The sequence below is a fragment of the Cydia fagiglandana genome, chromosome 9 (genome assembly GCF_963556715.1).
Source record: "Cydia fagiglandana chromosome 9, ilCydFagi1.1, whole genome shotgun sequence".
NCBI classification, from domain to species: Eukaryota; Metazoa; Arthropoda; class Insecta; order Lepidoptera; family Tortricidae; genus Cydia; species Cydia fagiglandana.
This window is the reverse complement of record NC_085940.1, coordinates 16,168,892-16,195,255: the sequence shown is the minus strand read 5'-3', so window position 1 is coordinate 16,195,255 and position 26,364 is coordinate 16,168,892. Positions and strand designations below refer to the sequence as shown.

The 26,364-nt window shown below is 39.8% G+C and overlaps 2 protein-coding genes across 2 annotated transcripts in view; one reads left to right on the top strand and one right to left on the bottom strand.

Annotated features, from left to right (window-relative positions):
* LOC134667484 (dihydropyrimidine dehydrogenase [NADP(+)]) overlaps positions 1-26,364 on the bottom strand; it is a 36,951-nt gene that overhangs the window by 2,109 nt on the left and 8,478 nt on the right. The window contains exons 2-21 of the mRNA XM_063524904.1: positions 22,051-22,161; positions 21,240-21,410; positions 19,551-19,712; positions 18,878-19,065; positions 18,462-18,588; positions 18,103-18,253; positions 17,616-17,785; positions 17,351-17,428; positions 16,959-17,091; positions 15,855-16,042; positions 14,375-14,581; positions 13,702-13,866; positions 13,139-13,291; positions 12,728-12,848; positions 12,205-12,288; positions 11,591-11,769; positions 3,411-3,587; positions 2,359-2,592; positions 1,430-1,494; positions 253-345 (exon numbers count right to left, since the gene is read on the bottom strand). Of these exons, the coding sequence (XP_063380974.1) occupies positions 253-345; positions 1,430-1,494; positions 2,359-2,592; positions 3,411-3,587; positions 11,591-11,769; positions 12,205-12,288; positions 12,728-12,848; positions 13,139-13,291; positions 13,702-13,866; positions 14,375-14,581; positions 15,855-16,042; positions 16,959-17,091; positions 17,351-17,428; positions 17,616-17,785; positions 18,103-18,253; positions 18,462-18,588; positions 18,878-19,065; positions 19,551-19,712; positions 21,240-21,410; positions 22,051-22,161 (2,957 nt within the window). The remainder of the gene's footprint in view (positions 1-252; positions 346-1,429; positions 1,495-2,358; positions 2,593-3,410; positions 3,588-11,590; positions 11,770-12,204; positions 12,289-12,727; positions 12,849-13,138; positions 13,292-13,701; positions 13,867-14,374; positions 14,582-15,854; positions 16,043-16,958; positions 17,092-17,350; positions 17,429-17,615; positions 17,786-18,102; positions 18,254-18,461; positions 18,589-18,877; positions 19,066-19,550; positions 19,713-21,239; positions 21,411-22,050; positions 22,162-26,364) is intronic.
* LOC134667476 (uncharacterized) lies at positions 9,269-11,432 on the top strand. The gene has a single exon (XM_063524894.1). The coding sequence runs from the start codon at positions 9,302-9,304 to the stop codon at positions 11,351-11,353; it is 2,052 nt and encodes a 683-aa protein (XP_063380964.1). The 5' UTR covers positions 9,269-9,301; the 3' UTR covers positions 11,354-11,432.

Here is a 26,364-nt window from a genome sequence, read left to right as displayed (position 1 = left end):
GAACAATTTTCCGCCAATCTGATTAAATTCTCCGATCAAATCAGGAGTGCCCTAAATTTAAAAAAATAAGCCCCTATAAATACTATCGTCACAAATTGGTATTCTTGCGTCCGCACCCCATTTTATCGGTAATAATCGCCGGTCGAATTCGGCGAGCCAAATTGGCGTTTGGACGCAAACGCCTGATTTGTTCGGACAATTTAATCAGATTGGCGAAAAATTGTCCTCGTCTGGACAGAGCTTAATACTTACGATATGCAGTCGATAATCGGGCACACGGACAAACACAGCGTGCATCCAGTGCAATCGTCCGTCACGTGCGGAATGTGAGTCTGCGGGTCGAACCTGTCAACACGCAAGTTTGTTAAGCTGGTGGTAGTTAGACCAAGATAAGCATGCAACGATTTTGACAGCACACGCAGTGCAAGTGTTATTTATACGTCATAATTTCATACAAAATTGACGTTTAAAATAACACTTGCACTGCGTGTGGTATCAAATCGTTGCAGACTTTTCTTGGCCTATCTTTAAAAGCATTGACCACGAGCTCTGAGATTTTTTTTCTGATTATGCTGTAGCTGTACAGCTTGGCAAAAAAGAGTAGAAATTAAAAAGTGGCAACACTGTAGTGTGGTCCCGTTTTCTTATATAAATTGGTTTGAAAGGGACGACACTACAGTGTTGCCACTTTTTAATTCCTACTCTTTTTTTTGGAAAACTGTAGGTACAGCTGTTAACATGCTGTTAACACATTTACAGATTTCGTTAACACCTTTACTGCCAGCGACCTACTAAACGGCGGTTTCTCTATTCCTGAGCGATTTTCGCTACATACGGTTTTCCCCATGTTATCGTCTACGCTCACGCTAGCAGTGAATTGATAATATTTTAATTTTTAAAGGTCCACTTAGGCGATCGCGTATAAAATGCACTCTGTTGCTAAGAATTCAATACATGACTAATTTAGCCTAAGGCCCAGCCATACAAATGCAAAACCCAAAATTTGCCAATGAAATTTGAACCTATAGTGCAGGTAATAGGGTTGATTTTTAAAATTTAACGAAACAAGAAATGCAACTGTTTCAATTGAATATGGTTTAAATTTCATCGAACTGAAGAAGTACCTACTATAATAGACATGTGTAAGTAATGCTCGTAATATCACAAATGAGACATCTCTCGAACACGTAATATGGCATTACTCGTCACTCCGAGAAATCAACCAAGACCTTGGGCCTAAGGAGATTAGGTTACGTAGTGGGCACGGACGTAGAAAGTTATAGTCCATCTTATAAGTCCATGGTAGTGGGTGGGTTGGGCTCTTACGTCGCTAACGCGCAAGTTACTCGCTGTACTCGCTACGTTTTAACTCAGCTAGTTAGTAGAATTTTTGCAAGCTTTTGTAGGGTTAGATAAGTTAGGTACTTACTCAATTGCCTGATATCCCGAATCTGCGCATGCCATGTAGCATTTTCCGCAGTTTATGCACATATCCTGAAAATAAACACGATTTTTGCATGATTAATTGCCAAAATTAATTTCCAAGGATCAAAAAATGACCGGTAACTTACGCCGTCAATCTGGTGCTTAAAATTGATTTATGTGTCTACACTCTACAGACATCATAAGTATCATCATAAATCATTTATTGCGAATCATAGTACATACATAGATGTTACAATTAATTTTAGGAACACAATGCACCCTAAAGAAGGTAGGTAGGTATTGAAAAAAAATCTTTAATCTAGTCAGAACAACAAGTTTATGGGCATTTTCATTTAACTTGTACAAGTTAAGCGCGACTTAAGTCGTGTTTCAGTAGGTAAAGTCTAACCGTTACATTCCTGACAAAATGTATGGGATTTGACATTGACCGTCAGTTTTGTAACAATTGCTAACCGGCCGTTAAAGGTGTTCAATTAAGTGAAAATGCACTAATTACAGTAATACTTGTACACCCGTTTCGGGGCATTGCTTAGCAATCCCTACCTATTTTAATTTGTAACCTAGATCTCTAAACTAGAGGGACTACGTTACTTGGTCTTAGAACTAGAATGATGGATAATTGGATACCTATACTCTGTATCTTTAGGTATTTAAATAAAAGTATACAAAATCTACCCTCAAATGGCTCCTTAAGCCAGTTGAGGGTAGATGAAAATATTACATGATCAAATAATGTAGGTTATGGTCGTTCAGTGACAGATCCAGGCGCTTTTGTATTTGGTTGGTTAACCAATAAATGTCATAACTGCCCGAAAATGTACAAATTATTTGTTTACTTTTTTTAAATACCTAAAGATACAGACTATAGTAGGTAGCATACAGTAGTCATAAGTGTGGCAGTCGTCAACTTACATCGTCTATCAACGCCACGACCTGCTTCGTGTTATCCAGCTGTTTATACGTCCCGATCCTAGGCAGTGCCTCGCCCACCACGTCCCGTATACTGGGCACCGGGCAGAGGCCGTTGGAAGTGCCGTTTGCCAAGTAACTGTCGACCTTGTTGTCGGCTAATAAGTTTGAGTTTAGCCTGATCTTGTGCAGCTGGTCTTCACGCTTCTTGTTGTACGGGCCAAAGTGGGCTAGAACCTGGGAAACGATATTTGTTAGTGGGTTTATCTGCAAGATCGAGCTAGAAATAATATCTACAAGAGAAATAGAGTTGCCAGACCAGACTTAAAACCTGATAGAGGTACGAGTTGTTCGTAGAATTTATAGCCGGGGGGCTGAAGGATTGTTGTGTGGCGACCGCAACTGCAAATCAGTCAGACATATTATGTGAACCTAATGAAACTGGTTTTTCAGTATTAGATAATTACGAACTGAGAAAGTAGACTAAGAACTAGCCTCGTAGAGGTTTATGATAATAAGAGCAACAAAACTTGACAGTTTAATTAGTTTTTGCTATACAATCTTTATTAACACGTTCCCTGTGCATGCATCATATGTGTAGCATTTTAGGGTTATACATATGATACGTGCATGCACTACTAATGATGCACGACCCCATATAAACTTAAAGCATTGCCAAAATTTGCACGTGTGAGTGTGAGCTAGGTCTTTTTTATTTGCATGCACATACTGGCTATGAACTTTTTGACAAAAAACACGTTGCACGTGAGGACTCAATTTCTGGTTCCTAGGTACACAGGGAACGTGTTAAGCTAGATCCAGGCCACATCGCAGCTGTTCGTTCATTGGTCAGAGAATTAAGAATTGGGATTAAGTAACATTGTTAAGTTAACCACGTGGTGCACTATCCCACTAACACGGGGATAACCGGTTAAACCAGGAGTTACCACTGTTACCAGTACAATTTGACACTGAGTTAACAGTTTAGCCGGTTTACCCCAGGTTAGTGGAAGTTAATTGGCGAAAAATTTCAAGTTCTGGACATTCGTGGTTACCTTCCCATTCTCGTCATACAAGGTCTGCACAGGCTTGCCCTTCTGGTGCTTGAATGTAGGCGGCGACTGGCCGGTCCAGCCCGGGAGCCCCTTGGAGCGCAGGTATAGGAGCGCCTTCAGCCCTGTGATGTAGTCTTCCACCACGGTGAAGTCTTGGTTCTGGACTGCGCTGCAGATCTGCCAAGAAAGAATAATGGGAAAAATATAAAAGAAAATAAGGGTGAGCTCAAATTTAGCGAACGCGCCGGAAATGCACGTGTTGCTGAAAACTAGCTAGAATACTCGCTCTTGTAGAATATTAGCCGGCCGGCCTTCCTACAAAAGGTGTCCCCGGCGACCATGATGTAGAGGTAATAAGCGCATAACGTTCAAACTTCAGTTGGGGGTGCTTCTTCTGTTAGACTTAAAGCCGTAACACACGACCACACCGCTCCGTGATCTTGATACGCCGCACCCACAGTTATCTCTTTCTTGCTTTCACTTATGGGTACGGCGCACCCTGGTGCGGTGCGGTAGTGTGTTACGACTATTATACCTACACAACAGGCGCGCCGCACAACATGAACTGTTGCACAAAGACGGTTAGCACTGAAAGAGTTTCGTCGCAATCCAACGCCACAAAATTTAGATATATTAGAAAAAATTAATATTGAAAGCAAAAAGAAAATTAGACGGGCGAAAGCTGTAAGCTGGCATAAGTTTTGTGACAGTTTAGGCGAGTCTACCACAGCATCAGAAGTTTGGAAGAAAATGCGTTGGGCCAAAGGTATCCGAGGCAACGCGTTTAATGTGTCCGATGATAAGAAAAATGAATTATTGCGCAATCTAGCGCCAGACTCCGTGACACCTCGTAAGCCCATTATTAGGTCCGAAAATGTGCAGTTAGACCAACAGTTTAGCATTCATGAATTAATGTGTTGTATTAAAAAGAAAGATACTTCGCCTGGGGAAGATCAAATAACGTATTCAATGATATTTAACTTACCTATGTGCGCAAAAATGTATTTGTTGAAACTATATAATTTGATATTTATTAATGCTTTTGTACCAAATCAATGGCGAAGTATACAGGTGGTACCTATTCCTAAAATAGGTAATCATAGCGATGCTGAAAATAAGCTTCGACCTATATCTTTATTATCCTGTATCTGCAAAATCTTCCACGTTATGTTAACTAAACGATTAGAATGGTATGTTGAGAAAAACAAAATATTTTCATGTTCTGTTACAGGTTTTCGAAGAGGACAGTCTTGTATTGATGCCCTAGTCCGCCCATATAACCATTTCAGTCGCAGAATCATCAAAGTGGTAACTAAATGTCAGATGTGTCGTAACAGAGTCCACACAATGTGTCTAGAATTGTTTCGAAACAAAGTGTCGTCGCCGTGTGTACACTTTTCCGTAACAAGGTGTCGACACATTTGTGTGCACTTTGCGTGCGGTTTGCGACTAAATCTGACAGCAAATTTGTGACAGCAAATGTCAATATAAAATACCTCTTGAAAACCAAGGTTTGTCAAACTACTATTAGTGTCTCGTGTGCTCGTAAGTAATTCTAGTAAGTCATCATGGGCGATGCAAATGATAATAATCGACCAAAACCATATAAACACCCAACACCCGTCAACCTTTTACAGAAAAGTTTTTAAAGAAATGCAATAAGCTACTTAGTTCAGCCAACGAATGTTCCAAAAAGTTGTAGACGGAAATGCTCGGAACACAATTTTTGACTCTGTAACTTGGTTTGGGCAAGTTAGGAGGTGAACATATCAAAAGTCCCCGGCCGTAGCCCTTGAGCGGGGGGAAGAGAGGGGGCTTTGTTTGAAGGTCCCATTTTCCGTAGGTACCATTCCACAAAATTAAAAAAAAATCTTTTTAGGGTTCCGTACCTCAAAAGCAAAAATCGGAATCCTTATAGGATCACTCGTGCATCTGTAACTGTATGTCTGTCCGTCTGAATACACAAAATAGTTCTTTACCTATAGATGACAGGAAAACCTATTAGAAATGTGCAGTCAAGCGCGAGTCGGACTTAATGTACGGAACCCTTAATACGCGGGTCTGACTCGCACTTGGCCGGTTTTTTTTAAACTCCTCTTGATGCTCAACCGCTGAACCGATTTCGTTGAAATTTGGTATAGAAATAGTTTGCGTCCCGGAACAGGACATAGGAGAGATCTTATAACCAAAATCATCTTTTGAAGGTGTGAAAAGTGGCGTGAAAATTTGTACGGGAAATCAATAACCGCTGAACCGATTTATATGAAATTTGGGATGGTCTACATCTTTGATTTAGTTAAAAATGATAAAAAAACATAACTTCAAACCTAAACTTAAACAATATTAACTTCAAGAAGTCAATTCTGAATTGACCCTACACCTCATTTCACACCTTTAAAGGATGACTTTTGAGATAACTTATTATGTCCTGTCTCGGGACTCAAAATATATGTGTACTAAATTTAAATTAAAACTGTTCAGCAGTTTAAGCGTGAAGAGGAGTTTAAAAGAAAATATTTTAATAAGTTTATATGTTTTTACTTTGGAATGGTGTCAATGTGATACCATAACTAAATTTGGTACTGCGAATTTATACGAAAACGATACCAAACATGGCCTCGTAGCTTTACTGTTGTAGAAGTCAAAATAAAATTGTGAGCCCTAAATTCTTATTACTTGGCCAAACTTGTGTAGAAGGAAAAGGAAAAATAAAAGTCTTCGGCAGGAATATAAGACACAAATATATTTTTTTTTTGCGTTACTATTTCAATCATCAAATATAAATATACCTTGATTATATTATTCTAGTGAGATTCTCTATATAAACAAAAACATTTACTTAAAAAATTACAAGGTCGAAATGTCACGGAACTTGTGAGAGTAATATGTGAAAAATAAAAACTTTATGACAAAAAAATCTGGACACAATTTAAGAAGCATCCAATTGCGTCGAGGAATCATCTGTATTTTTGCTTGTTTCATTATCTCCTCGCTTCTTTTTTTGTCCTTTGCATTCTGTAGCAATTTGTTAGATCTGAAAATAAAGATAACTTGCGTCGTCACGGATGTCGATTTATAGGTTTTAGGGAGTGCAGAATTCGAAAACGATGATCATTTTATAATCGAAGATGGCGGCTACGTATTTTGTCATAAAAGTCGTCATGAATATCGTTTTATAGGTTTTAGGAAGTGCTGATTTCGAAAATGATGACCAGTTTTGAATCCAAGATGTGTGCCGTGCACTTTGTCATAAAAGTCGTCATGGATATCGTTTAAGAGGTTTTAGGGAGTGCAGAATTCGAAAAGGATGACCATTTTGGATTCCAAGACGTCTGCCGTGCACTTTGTCATATAAGCCGTCATAGATGTTGATTTATAGGTGTTAGGAAGTGCAGATTTCGAAAATGATGACCATGACCAATACAACGACATCCATGTCGACTTTTAACATAGTGCATGGCCGCCATCTTGGATTCCAAAATAGTTATTATTTTCGAAATCTGCGCTCCCTAAAACCTATAAAACGACAGCCATGACGACTTTTATGACATAGTGCATGGCCGCCATTTTGGAATCCAAAATGGTCATCGTTTTCGAAATCTGCGCCCCCTAAAACCTATAAAACGACATCCATGACGACTTTTATGACATAGTGCATGGCCGCCATCTTGGAATCCAAAATGGTCATCATTTTTGAAATCTGCGCCCCCCAAACCTATAAAACGACACCCATGACGACTTTTATGACATAGTGCATGGCCGCCATTTTGGATTTCAAAATGGTCATCATTTTCTAAATCGGGGCCCCCTAAAACCTATGAAACGACATCCATGACGACTTTTATGACATAGTGCATGGCCGCCATTTTGGAATCGAAAATGGTTATCATTTTCGAAATCTGCGCCCCCCAAAACCTATAAAACGACACCCATGACGACTTTTATGACATAGTGCATGGCCGCCATTCCGGATTCCAAAATGGTCATCATTTTCGAAAGTGGGGCCCCCTAAAACCTATAAAACGACATCCATGACGACTTTTATGACATAGTGCATGGCCGCCATCTTGGAATCCAAAATGGCCATCGTTTTCGAAATCTGCGCCCCCTAAAACCTATAAAACGACACCCATGACGACTTTTATGACATAGTGCATGGCCACCATTTTGGAATCCAAAATGGTCATCATTTTCTAAATCTGCGCCCCCCAAACCTATAAAACGACACCCATGACGACTTTTAAGACATAGTGCATGGCCGCCATTTTGGATTTCAAAATGGTCATCATTTTTGAAATCTGCGCCTCCTAAAACCTATAAAACGACATCCATGACGACTTTTATGACATAGTGCATGGCCGCCATCTTGGAATCTAAAATGGTCATCGTTTTCGAAATCTGCGCCCCCTAAAACCTATAAAACGACACCCATGACGACTTTTATGACATAGTGCATGGCCACCATTTTGGAATCCAAAATGGTCATCTTTTTCTAAATCGGGGCCCCCTAAAACCTATAAAACGACATCCATGACGACTTTTATGACATAGTGCATGGCCGCCATCTTGGAATCCAAAATGGTCATCATTTTTGAAATCTGCGCCTCCTAAAACCTATAAAACGACACCCATGACGACTTTTATGGCATAGTGCATGGCCGCCATTTTGGATTCCAAAATGGTCATCATTTTCAAAATTGGGGCCCCCTAAAACGTATAAAACGACATCCATGACGACTTTTATGACACAGTGCATGACCGCCATTTTGGATTCCAAAATGGTCATCATTTTCGAAATCGGCACTCCCTAAAACCCATCTCGACTTTTATGACAAAGTGTTTGGCTACCATCTGCATGCAAGACATTTCTATTATTTTTACGTACAAAAATGGCCCCCTGTCAACTTCCAACCGAGATTTAATCGATAATTTATTCGATTAATATTCAGATTAATTCAATTTCAATCTATGTTAGGTCGACTAAACTAATCGCGATTAAAATTTGAGGATTAACTTTTTTTATTCCATTAATTAGTCGAATAAACAGTTAATTTATTAAGTCCCATCTCTGACCACGGCATTTTTACACTTTGAGAATATCTGAAAACAAATGAACACAAGGAGCCATTTTGCAAATCCAGTAACTTTGTTATTACTTTTGACAGCGCGTGTCATGTGTCTACACAGAGTCGACACAAAGTCGAAACATTTGCGACTACTTTGTGACTGCAATATTTCTCAGCTTTAAACCATATTTATACATCATAATTAACAAGTTTCGTAGTATGTAAAGCGTTATTTCTGTTATTTAAGTATAGTATACGCATCGAAGTACTAAAAATGCATCAAATAATATAGTTATGAACACAGGCACTGAGAAGTAAACAATTTAATTTCCGGCTAAACTAAAACAATGTGGTGGCGCGTTGATTATATTACACTTAGTTTATCAAATCACTCGAGCAGTTTAATTCCCCATTATAATTTAAGTCCTGTTGTAATATAAATGCAAACAATATATAATTACGTCTTGTAATCCGTTTTAGAGATGGCGTATTAATGTCACTTATTTTTATTTAACTATTTTTCCATCTGACAGTTTCCATTTGACAGGAACAAAATGAACGAATGAACGAATGATATTGGCATAAAGTAGTCGCAAACTCGAAACAATGTGTGCACACGGCGACCACACTTTGTCACTTTGTGTCATGTGTCGACCCTTCCCCATTTCTGGTAACTGTGTCGACACGGCGACGACTCTGCGACTGGAATTGTGACCGAAACAGACGGTATCGACACAAGATGTGTCTACACCGCGTCGTAACGGCGACTGGAAATGGTTGTATGGGCGCTTGGTTACGTACATACAAATAGGTTTTTCTGAGAAAATGCCAACCCTCGCCTGTTTTTTAGACATAGATAACGCGTACAATAATGTGTTGGTAGAAAAAGTTGTAACTACATTAGATGATTTGTCGGTAGGTTCTAAAGTATGCAATTACTTGTGGAAATTTCTTACTAGAAGGAAGCTTAAAATTAAAAGTGATAGTTTGACAGATTGTGAAAGGTGGTGTAGAAAGGGACTAGCTCAAGGTGACCCTATGTCTCCTTTGATATTCAATATTGTTACTCATAAAATAGCTAAGTTTACACAAAATGTAATGTTGTCTCAATATGCGGATGATTTTGTCATATACAAAAGGTCATGTAACTTGAACGAAAGTATAATGAGCGTACAAGTGTCACTCAGTGAAATAGCAATTAAGTTAGAAGAAATAGGATTAGAAATATCGAATAGTAAAACTAAAGCTTGTTTATTTACTAGAAGACGGAAAATACTGCCCATTAATCTAACTCATGGAAATAACTTAATATGTTTAGTGGACAAAATAAAATACTTAGGTTTCTGGTTGGATAAAGCATTACTATTTAGCAGCCATATAAATGAAATTCTTGTAAAGATATCCAAATACGTTAATATATTGAAAGTTCTGTCCGGGCCGACGTGGGGTGTACACCCTTCTCATTTAAGGAGAATTTATATAGCGCTAATTCGTAGTAGGATGGACTATGCATGTTTTTTGTATGACTGTAGTGCTAACTCCCACGTAACGAAATTAGATAAGCTTCAGAATCAAGCCTTAAGAGTAATAGGTGGCTTTATAAAAACTACTCCGATTCATGTAATGGAGTCTGAGTTAACTATAGTACCTTTACATATACGTAGATCTTATTTGGCTTACAAATATTGTCTTAAATGTTTAACATGGACCAATAATAAAACTGTTGAATTTCTAGAAGTACTTGAATTATCTTCTAGATGTAGGTACTGGCTAAGGAAAAAATCACCATTGCTTGCAACTGTTTACTCCGACGTAAAGCATGAAAGGATATTTACCTCAAATCCCCTTAAAATGTTCAGTCTGGATACTTGGGTTTCTAATATTCGTTTCAGAGATGTAATTCGTACTAATTTAGATTTAGTGCAATGTGCAAAGAAATTATACCATCCTAGCGATATAAGAAACAATGTTTTATTGGAACTAAGTGAAAAATATGGAGATTGGCACAAAGTCTATACAGATGCATCAAAGACTGAAACTAGTATAGGAGCCGCATATTTTGACCCAGTGTTTAAAACCAAAAGTTGTTACAACATAATTTCAGAAATTTGTATTATGTCGGCGGAGTTATTTGCGATCTCAGAGGCGATATCTTATGCAATTAGTTTAAAATGCAGAAATATCGTCATTTTTACAGACAGTAAAAGTGCTTTGCAACATGTAGCTCGCTGCGCCTCTGGAAACAGAGGTACAGCGATAGCTTACACTGTGCTTGATAAATTGTACACTTTACCTACTGATATGTCTTTGAGACTTCAATGGATCCCCGCACACATAGGATTGAGTGGAAATGAGGAGGTTGACATTTTAGCCAAAGAAGCCTGCACAATTGGATCAGAAGTTTACATTACTCCAGACTTTACAGAAAAATTACATACATACAATAAGAAAATACGTGGGATATGGAAAGTACACTTTGATGAGCGTTGTAAAGAAAAAGGTATATGGTACAGGACTATGCAGTGTGAACCTCCTCATATTCCTTGGTTTATGAATGCTAGGTTAAGTAGGAAATTAATTAAGATAGGATTAAGACTTCGTTCAGGACACATTCCTCTGAAAAAGTTCGCTTTTATGATGAAGAAAGTGCCATCCCCAAACTGCGAAGCTTGCAATGTTGTAGAGGATGTCCAACATGTATTGGTGGAATGTGTGCGGAACGAAGGTAATAGACAATTGTTAATGAAGTCACTAAATCTTAATAGGTTAGATGTAGGCGTATTTCAAAGCATTTTGGCTGCACCAATCTCTGAAGAGGCAAAGGAGATATATTTATTTGTGTATAATTATATTAGTCAGTATACTGTCAGGCCGTAGATGATTGTAATTTAGTTTAAGGTACGATGGGACTGGCGTAATCTTAAGATTAAAAGTCCCTAAATAAATAAAGGATTTAAAAAAAAAAAAAAACAACATGAACTGTAGCACTGATGCCGAGGATAGGGAAGCCAGGCAGCTTGTTGCCAGTGGCTGACACGGCGCCCATAGCACAGACAAACTACACTCTTAACTAAGGAGTAAGGACTTTATTATCTTCGTAATAAGGTTCAATACCTGTACAACAGGCGCGCCGCACAACATGAACTGTAGCGCTGAGTCCGCGGAGTCAATGCCCCCGATGCCGAGAATAGGGAACCCGGGCAGCTTGTTGCCAATGGCCGACACGGCGCGCAGGCCCATGGGGCGTGTGGCGTTGCCAGATACGCCGCCGTATGTTGTGTGCTTCTCGCGACCTGATAAAAGAGAAAATATAATAAAGTAGAGCCGTCTGCTAATTTACGGGCTTCCCAAAATTACCAATTCAGACAATATTTAGCTATAGTCTACGATTTCTCGCCCCAAAACTCGTAGGTACCAGGATGTAAATGGGCCCCTTTTAACTGCCGTAGTCTGATATACAGGGTGGCCAAAAAATAACTACTTAGGTACATTCCCGTTGCCAGGCAGGTTTTGGAAAACTTTTACTATGGGACCAACCCAAAACCTCTCTAGCAACGAGAATGCAGTTATTTTTTAGACACCGAGTATAAGACATACAATATATACAGCTCATTTCGCCGCATTTGATAAATAAGACAAAACTTCGTACCGGTGGCGACACGAGCACGCTTGATGAAAAATTCTTCGGGTTTTTAGGGGTTTTTTTTATCTACTGGAAAATTACTTACCGACTGCCGGCCAAGGAGTGCCGTCGGCCTTCACAGACATGAGGCCAGACACTGTGTTGATTGCGGACACGCCATCAGCGCCACCTGCAGTCAAACTTAGTTCAATCGGGCTGTTTGGTAAGTAACTGATGGAAGCAAAATGTTATTTGTATCATATTTGTATTACTCGTATTTAGCCCGTTCCTCTACTTGGTGGGTTATTGAGCAGGAGTATCATGCTTGCTATCTTAGAGTATTTAATAACTGGAGTCGCCCCTCTGCCGAAAAACTTGCACAATTGTGCAAACTTTTGTATGGACTGACATGGCTATAAATCATGTAGAAATAGCAATACATTTCCCCCGCAAAAATCGCCAGACTGTTTCGTATAGAAAATGACAGTCATGACGTCTCGTAGGTATTAAATGCACCTTGCTGTATGCAAGCACTTACGTAATACATACTCCGTGTGCAAGCACCATAAGTATAAGATATGCGAAACCCTCATAACTTTCAAAACGGATTTTACAATGTACAATCTTACCTTCATATGCCGCCGTGGCTATGCTGACAATATCCGTAATATTCGGCGTCAGTTTGATGAACACCGGGATCTTGACGGCTTTCTTCACCCATTGTGATATGCCCTTCACTAAGACCGGGTCCTGCGGAAGAAGAAACGTCCTCCCTACTTAAAGATACTTGATTTGTAAGGCGAGACAATCGAATTCCTGGATTAGATGTACCTCAAACACATCTGAATTTAGGGCCTGCCCTATTGGTTCTGATAAACTCAGAGTCGGTTCTCAGACCAGCCACCAAATCTAGACAAAGGCTCCGATTTAAGATGCTTATTCGGATGCGGATGCTTTAGTGTGAACATGTGGCTACTACTAATGCCATCACTGACAGCTGTTGCAAAAGTTCACGTCCATTAAAGACTGTCAAACTATACCTGTCCGCAAGCAAGCCCCATGCCGGATTCACCCATGCCGTGTGGGCAAGAAAGATTAAGTTCCAGTGCATCAGACCCTGCTGCCTCGGCCTTCTGAGCCAGCTCCGTCCAGTCTGCTTCGTTGTACGAACACATTATCGATGCGATGATCACCTGAAATGTAACACACATTCATCAATACAAAAAGAGTTTAAATTGCCTTCAAAATCATTAATGACCTAAGTGTATTGGTGGTTCGGTCCGTTTAGACCATCTTTGTATTCTTTGCATTGTATGATCAGTCGTTTCAGATCTAGGTACTTAGTTGTTTAACACACAGCCTTAGGGCTAATTTAGACGATGCGAGAACTCGTATGCCTACGAGTTTCATCATTTGATCGGTCGGTTGAATTGGACGTAACCAACATTCGCAATGTAACTACCTAAAATCGCATGCGAGCTCGCGCGACGTCTAAATCAGCCCTTACAGTTGTAGATGGTTGGGTTAGGTTAGGTGAGCACATCTAGGAGATATCTTTACGTTCTGGGTCAATGTTTTTTTTAGCCTGTTGTAAACCACTCACTTTATCGGGGAAATCCCGCTTCAACTCGCGGATGCTCTGGCACCAGTAGGCTTCACACTTCTCGGAGATCAGCTCAATGTTCAGGAAGCAGCCTTGTCCCGGGCCGTAGTTCTCGCCCGATGTTACTCCTCGCACGATTCTGGGTGACACGTTCGTTACTAGATCCTGAGGGCAGAAGAACTCTTGTGAGATTCTTAATGGTTCTCACTCATCATTCAGTATTGCATTAAAGTCGGGCTCAAAAGCGTTGGTGCTCTGGCTAGCCTGAAGGGAAGGAACTTTGATTCCGCATTCTAAGGATTCACGTACCTTATCCAAACCAAAGGTCTTTGTTAATCCTGAAGCCCCAGCCCTACTGGAAAGCGCGCCGGACCATGGCGGAGCTGGAGATAGGGGGTTGCCTGGTCAACCCGAAGAGGAGACAACATTACCTTATCCAAATCGAAGGTCTTGGTGACCACAAAGTCCCAGCCCTGCTGGAAGGCGCGCCGTATCATGGCTAAGCTGGTAGTAGGGGGTGCGCTGGCCAACCCGATGAGGAGACAACATATCTAATCTAATCCGAAGGTCTTGGTGAACACCAAGCCCCAGCCCTGCTGGAAGGCGCACCGTATCGTGGCTGAGCTGGTAGTAGGGGGTGCGCTGGCCAACCTGAAGAGGGGAGACAACATACCTTATCCAAACCAAAGGTCTTGGTGACCACAAAGCCCCAGCCCTGCTGGAAGGCGCGCCGTATCATGGCTGAGCTGGTGGTGGGGGGTGCGCTGGCCAACCCGAAGGGGTTGGGGAACTTGATGCCGCAGACTTCCACTGATAGGTCCACGTCGTCGATGGGACAGTGAAACTTAGGCAGCTCCACTGGGGAGTCGAATGGGATGCCCTGTAAAAATATATGGTGTAATTTTATTTGATTTAGGATAGTGATTTCTTTATAAATTTACAACAAAACATAACACATTAGCGCAGGGTCGAAAAAAATACATGCTACAGTAAAGGGCCAAAAAGAATGCACATCGAGCTTTAGAAAGAGGCAATCGGCTAATTTCGACTTCGTATAGCGATATCTGTGTCGCACACACCATGACGTTTGTTTTGTCAGTCATGGTTCAAATGCGAGAGAGTGCAGTCGCCTACCTAAGTCAATATATATATAGAGCTGCTAAAACCCCTATAAAATTAAATTTGTACTATGGCATCTATAGGGAAAAAAGGTAAGCCGTTACTCTACCAGTCACGCGAAATTATCCACAATGTTTATATATAAATATTTTTTATCTGAAGCCAACCAATTTAAAAAACATGAGGATGTTACTGTAAGTAATTATTTAGGTTCAACAGAGATTTGTCATTACAATATTACACTTTTTGTCGATCTTATATAAAATATATATTTATGAAGATTATTTTTCCCTAACAAGAATATAGCAATAATTAAAAATAGTTACATCGTGTTTTACAGCTCTATATATTTCACGTGAAATCAAAACAAAACAACAATAAAGTACTTAGTTCTAAATTCAAATTCTGATAAACGACTAACCTAATAATTGATGTACATGGAAATGAGCATTCGTTTGTATTCGGAAATGCGATGATTGCCGATGTGCATTCTTTTTGGCCCTTTACTGTACCTACTTACATCAAAAGCAAAATAGTGTTTTTATCAACTACTTCGTGCGCTGCTTCATCTTCAAAAGTTGATCAAAGTATCTTGATTTACAGATCGCGGAACGAGCTGCCGGCAAGATATTGAATGGGGCTGCCCATGACACCAGGCCCATTCAATATATTGCGAACAGTCCGGTCTAGCCTCCTCTTTTGACAGTACTGGATCTGATGAAGAAACATTAATACACCATTCCAGTGACTACCTACCAGTGGCGGCGCGTCCATAAAAGCCGATTCCCACCGGCTTGCCTGTTTTTGGACGTTTAAGCAGAGTTGTAAAGTAAATATTTAAGCCAAATTAATTAGCCCCGGCTTGCCTATGGATATGTTTGACACGCCGCCACTGCTACCTACTTGATTGTTTGCCCTGTGACCGGAAGGCTAAGTTGGTTTCGTTAAAGTGTATTGCGCTATGCCTGCCGCCCTGAAATACTAAGTACATAGATCTAATCGACATTACAGTAAGCATATACCTAAGGACTGACCTGAAGATAGCAGTGTATGTACCACGCCGCAGTCTTGCCGTCATTAACCGACTCCACGGTAGTCTCGGCTACACCAGCCAAATCTCCACCCACGAACACATGAGGGTTGCTGACGCTCTGCATGGTCGAGCTGTTCACTTCTGGGAGACCCCATCGGTTCAACTTGACGGCGGACATGGCTTCTTTTACTGTAATGAAGATAAAAAAGATTTTATTGTTTTTGACTCGGAGTAATTAACAATGGAGCCGCCATTAACAGGCGTTCCCCTCTGTCGAAAATAGGCGGCCAATGGTCAACCACATGTCAACCATATGTATGGACTGACGTTTATCTGACATGACGTACCTATACATTATCCTCTAAGGTTTTTGAGAAAAAAAGAATTGGGCAGGAAGATTAAAAGCCCTCTATTGGCCCTTGGTTTTTATCGGGCGGGTTAGCTACCGATGTTTCCAAAATTTATTAGAGCTATCGCCATGATACCCGCAAAGCAAAACAAGAGTACACCGTGTTTTTTTTTATTTCCGTTAATTTCAAGGGTGTATTCCTGAGCTTAAATCAAGTAACTTTCTCAAAGACACCGATATTCTAATTAATTCCATGTCGGAGATAATCAATAATTTATTTTTTTCCTATTAGGCCTCTACAAGCGTGTACACTTGCCTTAGGGCCGGTTTACATATTGATTAGTGTTTAGAATGAGTTCATATACATTTGCTACTAAACTTAAGTACAATCTCGGTCGATCAATGTTCGAAATAACATTGATATCTCATAGATTTCAATTGTTTGGTTGAGTTAAATGTAATGCCCGTGTTACAACAAAGCTATATGCTACATTTAATTAGGTACTTTTTAAACTTATTTTTTTTTTACAAAAAAAAGCAAAAAAAAAATTTTTTTTGAAAATTAGCTATGCCATTTAGTTCTCTTAAACGTACTTAACCATACCCCGAAGTTAACGGAATTCAATAAAAACACGGTGTATATACATAATTAAATGGAAGAAAAACGAAACTGTACATTTTCCTCTTTGAGAGATCACTAAAATTAACATACATTGAGAATCATAGCTGAAAAACGAATGGAATTTGGAACCTTACCATCACTATCATACAATCCGGAGCCGAAGGCTGAAATAATGAAGTTGGCCTTCAGCTGCAGAACTTGCTCGTGATCCTCGATCCAATCACCACTATCTAGTTGCTCGGTGCGACAGAATTTTAGACCAGCCACCTAGAAATAAAGTATTCACGTTGACATAAGTGCATTGTGAGCACAATAAACGGGCAGAGGTCTTCACAAATCGACTTGCGTTCCCGAACCCGTCTTATTATTAACAATTATCTATACCTACAGCTGTACAGCTATGAGGCTATTAGACCGAAATAAGGATCTTCCTGTCTAAAGCCCGATGGATTTTAATTTCCTCAATAACTTACAAATTGCACCCATACTTGAATCAGTTGCATGCATGCTTTATATCTAAGTTTACCTTGCCGTCCTTGACGATGACTTCTTGTGGTGACATGAATGGGACGAATTCGCATTTCTCTTCTTTAGCCAAGTCCACCTAAGAACAAACAAAATACGTTTACGATTCGTGTGCTTTGGGATTAGTTTAGAAACACAATGTGGGTTTATTCCGACTAGTTACCACCAAGTTGTTACCAGTGGTAACTACTGCCAACTCGGTTTGGTGGTAACTAGTAGGAATAACTCCACAATGTGTAGGTAAATCCGGTGGTAATTCTGATTACCTCCTCGGGAACAGCACGAATGTTCCCGAAGCCTTTCCTGAACACCACATAGACGCGTCGCGCGCCGCAGCGCAGCGCCGACGTGGCGCAGTCGAAGGCCGTGTCGCCGGCGCCGAGAACTATCACGTTGCCATGCAGCTCGGGCAAAGCGGACTTGCAGGCGCACATTCCTGGCGATAAAGGTGCTAGTTATCATTATCAGAATCAAATTAGCCTTCCTGATACCCCGGGGGTCACGACCCACAGGTTGAAAAACACTAAGGTACAGTAGGTACAGCCCACATATAGCCCTAGATCGCGATAAATAGAGGCACACAGTTGTTGGTCACGATCCTTAGTCATGAGGGAACGACCGAACGACGAAGAAGAGGAAAGAAGAGTAGGTCCAGTGGCGTCCATTTTCAGTCATCTTTAGGCTGCATCGCATTACAGGACAATGTAAAAGTGTCACTTTATAAGGAAATTTCCATATGAAATGGATTCTTACCTTTCTTGCTGCCTTTAGACACGAGAGGCAAAAAGCTTTTGCTAGTGTAAAAGCCCATCTCGGGAGTGAGGCCCTTGAAGATGGGCACGGTGGTCGGCTCCGGCAGCCCGATGCCAAGGAACACGGCCTTGTGGCCGTCTTTGAGGAGACCCTGAAAATAGGGAAAATATAATCATTACTAACGTGCACTATGTGCACTCAGTAAATGGACAGACATTATCGAATCAACGACGAAGTATATGTGAGCGAAGATACATGGTGGAGCTTAGAGAGAGCTGCATTGTAACAACTATTAATGGCCCATCATTACCACCACTTGTAAAGAGTGACGAACTGAAAGGGAGATAAAAGAAACTTACCTCGACAGTGATGTCCTTGGTAGAAAGCTTTCTGCCGGTCTCGAACTTAACTCCGAGGTTTTTCACCAGGTCCACTTCGAACTGAACCACATCATAGCCAAGACGGTATTGCGGGATCTCAGCAGAACTGCAAATTAAGATACCTAGGAGTTATTTGCTTTTAGATGTGGTAAGTGATAATTGGATGGGCTAAAGCCCAAGCCCAGAATTGAATTTAATTTCTCAAGGATGAATTGGTTTATCAAAATTAAAAGACTTAAGATGGAGGATAAGAATTTGTGGTCTCTCTGAAAACAGAAATGTCTATCTGTGTGCTATATCCACCGTACCACACCAAAATATACAATGTCTATCTTGCGATCTCAGCTGTAATGGTGTTCTTAGCTGAAATAGGGAGAATTAAACTAGTGTCTCACCTCAGTCCACCCAAATACGCTTCCTTCTCGTAAACGGTGAGGTTCTTATAGCCCAGCCTCGCCAAGAAACAGGCACAGCTGATGCTGGCCGGGCCGCCTCCGACGAGCGCGATCTTTTGGTCACCACCACGTGGCAACGGCTTGGTGTTCGGGTCCAGGGTTTGCGGGATGCCCATCTTCATGAAGATCTATTAAAAATACACGCAATTTACTTGATTATTCTCCGATTTGAATGGATACCTAAGTGACCCGCGAAATATCACATTTATTGGAGAATTCTTTTTAGATCATTCTTTAGGCGCGGTCTCGTTTCACATTTAGAAAATATTTGAATTATTGTGGACACCACACTGACGAGTTGCAATTTTACTTCCACCATATCTTTTATAATGTGCATAATGAATGATATGGTGGAAATAATCGCTGTCACCGGATAAGTCTCGGTAGGTCAGTTGGTAGAGTGGCGCGGCGGGTTGGTATCCCGACTAACGTTGATGCGATTGCAACTTTCACGACCAATGGCCAGTCTTTTGACCAGTGTTGCCGGTTTATACTGATTGTAACATGAAGCATTTTACAATCGGGCCCTGTTTGTCTACTTGTTTAGCTGTGGATGTCTTTTGATATATCAGAGCTATTGCGGGTGAACGCTAAATACATTTTTCATGCTTACATCGACAGCGAAGTGCTGCAGCCCTCCGATGTTGATGGCGCCCTCCTCGCTCGCGTGGAGGTTGCAGCCGCCCACGCACAAGTCGCTGGTGGGGCACACCATCCCGCAAGTAAGGCCGAGCGGGTTATCCGACAGGATGGCTTTAGCGGCGCCATAGTAGTTCTGGAATTATACGATTGGTTAGACAGGAAGTCGAACAGAACATATGTAACGCGAAAACATAAAAAATCAATGGGTTGATGTGAATATGAGAAAAGCCCTACATGCTCATGTGTAAATGATTTTTTCGGAAAAAGTGAATACGTTCGAAAACCACGGGGTTATACCTAAAGGTAGATCTACAAAGTGGATCGACTGTAATAATATCATACCAGCCAGCCTAGCCAAGGTTACAATCGCTATCGCTTCGACAACGAAAAGCATTATGTCTCTCTATCACTCTTCCATATTAGCGCGACAGTGACAGTTGCGTTTCGATCGCTACGGAGCGTAAGCGATTGACATCTTGGCTACGCGGCCTGGTTTATGCGAGGCAGGATTTTTGATGAGGTTGCCTACGCCTTACCAATTAGCGAGAGCGAAAAACATCTTCATATCCGCACCAATCATTCTGACTCCATAACGCTAAATAAGGATAGGGCCGCCTAGCGGAAGCAGTTATAAAGTTGACCCAAAAATTTTTTATTAAGCTATGAGCTTCATCACATATGTTCCTTGAGTAATTCTAAGCATTTCAAGCCTGGGAGCCAATAAGAAATGTGTGTCTACTCGGATTTGTAATGGATTCAAACTTTCAACCCCTTTTTAACCCTGTTAGGGGATGAATTTTACAAAACGCTGAAATTACTTTTCCTGTCTTTTAATAATATCCCCAAATACAAAGATTCAAGTCCCGCGTTCGAAAATTTTTTTGATATCCATACAAACTTTCAACTCCTTTTTCACCACCTTAGGGGATGAATTTTCAAAAACGCTGAAATTAGTTTTCTTGTATTTTAATAATATATCGTTTTACGAAGTTTCAAATTCCTTGCTTAAAATAAAACTTGAACCCCATACAAACTTTCATCCCCTTTTTAACCCCCTTAGGGGTTGAATTTCTCAAAATCGCTTCTTATCTCTTGTACACTTTATAAATGTAATCTAGTGTGCAAATTTCAACTTTCTATCTTTTGTAGTTTCGGCTCCGCGTAGCAAAAATCTCCAACCAAATTTTTCACCTTTTTACGTTTTTCTTGTAAAATTACTATGAAATTGAAAAAACAAATATCAGCAATGAATTCTACGTCTTTGGTTTATACGAAAATGATACCAAACTTGCCCTAGTACCCACCAGGATCAGAGTAGATTTTTTTTAAAGATGACGGATGGCGGCCGTCTTTGTACCCCACCCTCCCCCCCACTTCACGCTAGAAATGCTTAGAATTACTCAAATATCAGATGTGATGAAGCTCATAGCTTAATAAAATTTTTTTGGGTCATGTATGGCAGCGTTACATAACTGACTCCAGTAGCCGTATTGAAGCGACTGAAAAATCTTTCAGCAGTAAGCGTCGGTTGTACCAAACCGCGTCTGTCAACATCATCGTAGTTCCTTAAAACTAAGTAACTGGAAAATTTGACACGCTCACAATCAAAATTTTGCTCAGCAGTTGCATTTGCTACGCCATGTAGCTGGTATATTGATACCTTAGTAGCAATGCTGGAGATGAAGCTCTTGACGTCTATCTGTGTAGGACAGCTTTTCTGACAAGGTGCATCGGCGCACTTAAGGCACCGGGCGGCTTCCTTCAGCGCACCCCGCTCCGACAGCGTCGTGTGCTTGATGTCGTCGAAGTTCCTCTCCAGGGTCGGGCAGGTCTGAATCAGAGAAAACACATGGGTTATAACTGATATAAGGGTGTGATTGATTGGAATTGTTACACATGTCTGTTTAAATTATTCATTATGTCGGACAAATGCCTGATATCTTAAACTTATAAATCTATGCCTGATATGACATGACCTGCAGATCGATTTTATATCATTTATCGACATCGACATATGATTGATGGTCATGCACAAGCGCGACAGTGGCGACAAAGGTGTTGTCAAAATATGACAGGTACTTAAAAAATTATCTTTCTTTAGCGTTACATGATAAAACTCGAACACCATAAAAGTACGTGTTATTTTTAAAATGTTTACCTACTTTACATGATCTTTATTGCTTTGCCTACGTCACTTTAGTAATACGCAGTTAAGTAGATAAATAAAATTATAAGAAATAAATGATTTTTATTTTATTTTTATTTTTTATTTTTATAAGAAAATAAACAGCAGGCAGAATTAAGGATGACTCACGCTAGACCGGGCCGGAGCGTCCGGCGCTTACTTTTCTATGACATTACAGGCGATCAACTGATGCTTTCCATAGAAAACGATGCGCCGGAAGCTCCGGCCCAGACAGCGTTAGACCGGGCAGTCTAACGTGAGTCATCCTTTATGCAAAGTCACTCACGGTGCATTTCCGGTCGGCATTTCTCTTCCAGTGTTGCTTGTTCTTCTTGGTCTGCGCGGAAGGCACGAGGTTGGTGTACGGTTTTACCGTAGGGTTGAGTCGCAGCAGGTTCTAAAATGAAAATGAAATAGAAATAAAAAGCCTCTACTTCTTTATGGCCATTATATTACATGGAATACAGATATATATTAGATACTGTAAGGGCACAGTCTAGTCGATCTAGAGCTTAGCTCGGTCTAGGTACTAGCCTTTAAGGAGTTATCGTTATCACATATTCATTTCTCCAGACACTTTCCTGCTATAGGGGACAGGGAAACAACATATGCTTCACTTCTCTGACCCCCCTCAGCAGAAAGTGTCCTGAAAAAGGATAAATAACTTCCTTAGTGTGGCAAGATGCCGGTTAACGGTCGATTAAGTTAATTGTATGGCTTAGAAGAGCTAGCCAACAACCTACTTGAAAAGGGCAACTTACAACGAGTGCCTATAGTTGGCTGTTCGTTCAAAACATACGTTTTATTGTAAACAATAGTGATTTAACAATGATACAAAATTACCCAATGAAAGTTCACATTTCGGATAGCCTTAGACCCAAAGTAACTGATAAGATAACACGAAGCAAACAAAGACTGCCATATTGATATATCGCGTCATGGCAGTGACATAAGCGATCGATATCGATATACAGATTTATTTAAATTTATCACGGTCTGAGTCTGCGTTTTATATTCTTGTTCGCTGTTCGCTTCGTCAATATAAGGAACATTGAAAGAAACTGTCGTAGGTACCTAGGTAATAATAGGTATACCTATACCTAAAGTTCACAACAAAATTCTATAAGTCCCAACTAGCAAAATAGTCGTATAAGAATTGATTTACTCAGCCTGTAATCGTATAACAGCCGAGTTACGGTTGTTGAAACACCAATATATCGTATAATAGCGGTTAACTCGACTATTTAGCAATTTTCGCTAATTAGTGCTATAATCATGTCGTATAAACGTTTATAGCACTATCTTTTAGCACTTTTATTCCACCTTTTAATAAATGCTGAATTAGCGCTACTAAATCACTTTTATTCAGCATAATTGTTCTATTAAAATCATATAACAGCTATAGAATAGCTAATTGTCTGAATAAGGCGCTTTAATACAACTGTTACTCAACTCTCTTCTCTGTTGCTATAAAAGCCTATTAAAAGCAATCCAATAACCATTTGGCAACAATGCTGCTGTAACAGCGCGCTTATATCATAATTCGGGTAATGGGGCTCAGACCGCTGTTATAGGAGCTGAAGTGTATTTACAGGTTTTATTCAAAATGTATTCAGCTTAGAGTACTTTTAAAGAGTTTTGAACTACATTAACAGCACAAGTCAGCCATGTTGTACGTTTCAATATAGTCCGGTGGCCAACTGCATGAAACCCTACCTGATAAAAAAATAGAAAATCCTACTCTGTAGGGGTAGCTGACTTTTAGTAGCATCAACTGCTCTTGGTCGGCCGCGGCTTAATTTCGCAAATTTTGCGTAAATGGCAAAATAGTGGCACAAAAATTCATCAAAAAAAAAACCCCATCGTATAATAGAATGAAACTTGCAGGGTAGGATAGCTGCCTTTTAGGACAGCAAAACAAAAGTGGTCAGCTACATCCTGTGTTGGCAGGTTCCTGTGTTCGACCGAATTTGTGGTACCACGTGACAACTACAATTTACCTCATCGAAAAATAGAATGAAAAAAACTGATTGTAATACCTACATTAAATTTGTTGACGTATGTCTTGGTCGGCCTCACCTAAGCCTGATAGCTTTTGCAGTCCGTCCGCATTATAAAAAAATGTGAATGGCAGCAATCCTACCATACAAGTGACATTCTATTTTTCGATGAAGTAAATTGTAGCTCACGTGGTACCACAAATTCGGTCGGACACAGGAACCTGCCAACACAGGATGTAGCTGACCACTTTTGTTTTTTTATGAATATTTGTACCACTTTTTTGCCATTTGCGCAAAATTTGCCAAGCTAAGCCACGGCCGACCAAGAGCAGTTGAAGCTGCTAAAAGTCAGCTACCCCCACAGAGTAGGATTATTCTATTTTTTTATCAGGTAGGGTTTCATGCAGTGGGCCACCGGACTATTAATCCATAAACATGGCGACAACATGTGCTATAAGTGTAGCAGTAAACGCAGTTACTCGACTTATAGTCGAATTAATGAGATATAACAGAAACTAGATCGTGTAAGCAAATTTTTACTTATTTTAATTAATATTTTTTTATTGAAATTTAAGAAAATAGGCGGCCCATGAATATATATGAACCAGTGCCTTTGGTTTTATCAATAAAGTATTTTTCGCGCTAGGTTTTACTGTGTTACGTGTACTTACAGACAGTAAAAACTTATGTACACAATCACGGTAAAAATAAATGTCATGGATGACAGCAGTAAAAAAATACTTAAGTACCTTTTTGTTTTATTAGATACGTGAAGACGATTTAGGCCTCAAACTTATTAATCAAATAATTGAAATATAATCGCTTACCTGAGATCGTTTTTAGCACATATTAGTTGAATAAAAGCATTTACTGCACTCTTACACATTTAAAATGCCGAGTAAAAGCAATTCGGCTACTTTTACGAAACATTTTTGCCGAGAAAAAGCAGTGCGGCTGCTTTTATAGAACACTTTCACTGAGTAATAGCAAATTGATAATGTTTATAGAACAAATAATCGAATAAAAGCACTATCGTTGCTATTAAAACACTAGAAGCGCTTTATATCAACTTTTACTCAACTCTTACAGCATCGATTTGCTTCTTATACAGCGCTTACTCTATTTTTATAACACTTTTAGTCTGTATAAGTGCGCCTTTTCGCGTTGAGTAAACGCTTACAGGACTTTTATTCGACTGTTTTTACACCGTTTATAGCACCAAAAAGCGAAAATAAAAACGTGCTCTCAACTTTTATAGCACATAGATTTGCTAGAAGTACTCCTTGACTGTAAAATGTCTCTTAGGCCAAGCAATAAGAAGTTATATTAGAGGGAAATGCTAGGAACACAATTTTTGACTCCGTCACTTTGTTTGGACTAGTTAGGAGGTGAACATATCAAAAGTCCCCGGCCGTAGCCCCGGTGCTGGGGGGTAGAGGGGGGTAAGAAGGTCTCATTTTTCGGTTTTTCACTTATATCTTGGAAACATTGCGTCTTAGCGACATAACTACTAAGACAAACCAAAAGCTGATAAAATTTGTTACAAGTTTTATTCAGTCAAGTTTTTCGATATCTTGAATAGTTTTTGAGATATCCGCTCTTGAAAGTTTATTTAGGGCTTTCAATTTTATCTTGATATCTACATTAGTGACGCTGCTAGACCGTGTTTGGTATCATTTTCGTGTAAATCGGGGGTGCTGAATTTAGTTTTGGTATCACATTGACACCATTCCTAAGAAAAAACATATAAACTTTAAACAAATAACTTTTTTTTTTAATTCGTCTTCACGCTTAAACCGCTTAACCGATTTAATTGAAATTTGGTATACAGATATTTCGAGTCCCAAGACAGGACATAAGATACTTTTTATCTCAATAATCATCGTTTAAAGTTGTGAAATGGAGTGGGTCAATTTTTGAAGAGGGTGTTTTTTCGACATTTGTATGGCAATTTTTTTATTTTTGAAAAATCTGATTTATAATCATCGTTTTAGGAAGGGTTCTTAATAACAAAAAATATACTGTAGGAGGCACCTCTGTACTTTTTATAGTTAGCTAGATATGGACGTTTAAAGATCGACATTTGTATGACACTATTTAGCCATTTGTAAGGCGCATTGGACATGTATACGGCATTTTTTCGACATTATATGGCAGTATCAACATTTATATGCCACTATTTATTATTTTTGTTGCATTTATAAGACCCTGACGACATATGTATAACACCTTCTCGACATCTGTATGGCACTATTTCGACATTTGTATGCCACAATCGACATTTATACGGTCAAAATAGCCGTATAAATGTCGCCATACAAATGTCGCGACATGTCGCCAATAATATTTTTTAGCGATATTTCCTACACAATACAACAGATTCACTTATTTATTTTACTATATATTTTAACACCATATTTGCAACTATTATTATAAAAGAAACATTTTTATTCCAACTACGTACCAACGTATTCAGCGTCCATACAAATGTCGTTGTGTTCGTACCAAAATATATCGAAAGAGATTTTTATCTGTTTCTAAATAAATTAAACTGTTCCCGGGTTTACATTTGATGTCAATCGATGCCCAACTAACCGCAC

What these genes read in the sequence shown, in the direction of transcription:
- LOC134667476 (XM_063524894.1), top strand. Translation starts at nt 9,302, where the DNA reads ATGCCAACCCTCGCCTGTTTTTTAGACATAGATAACGCGTACAATAAT.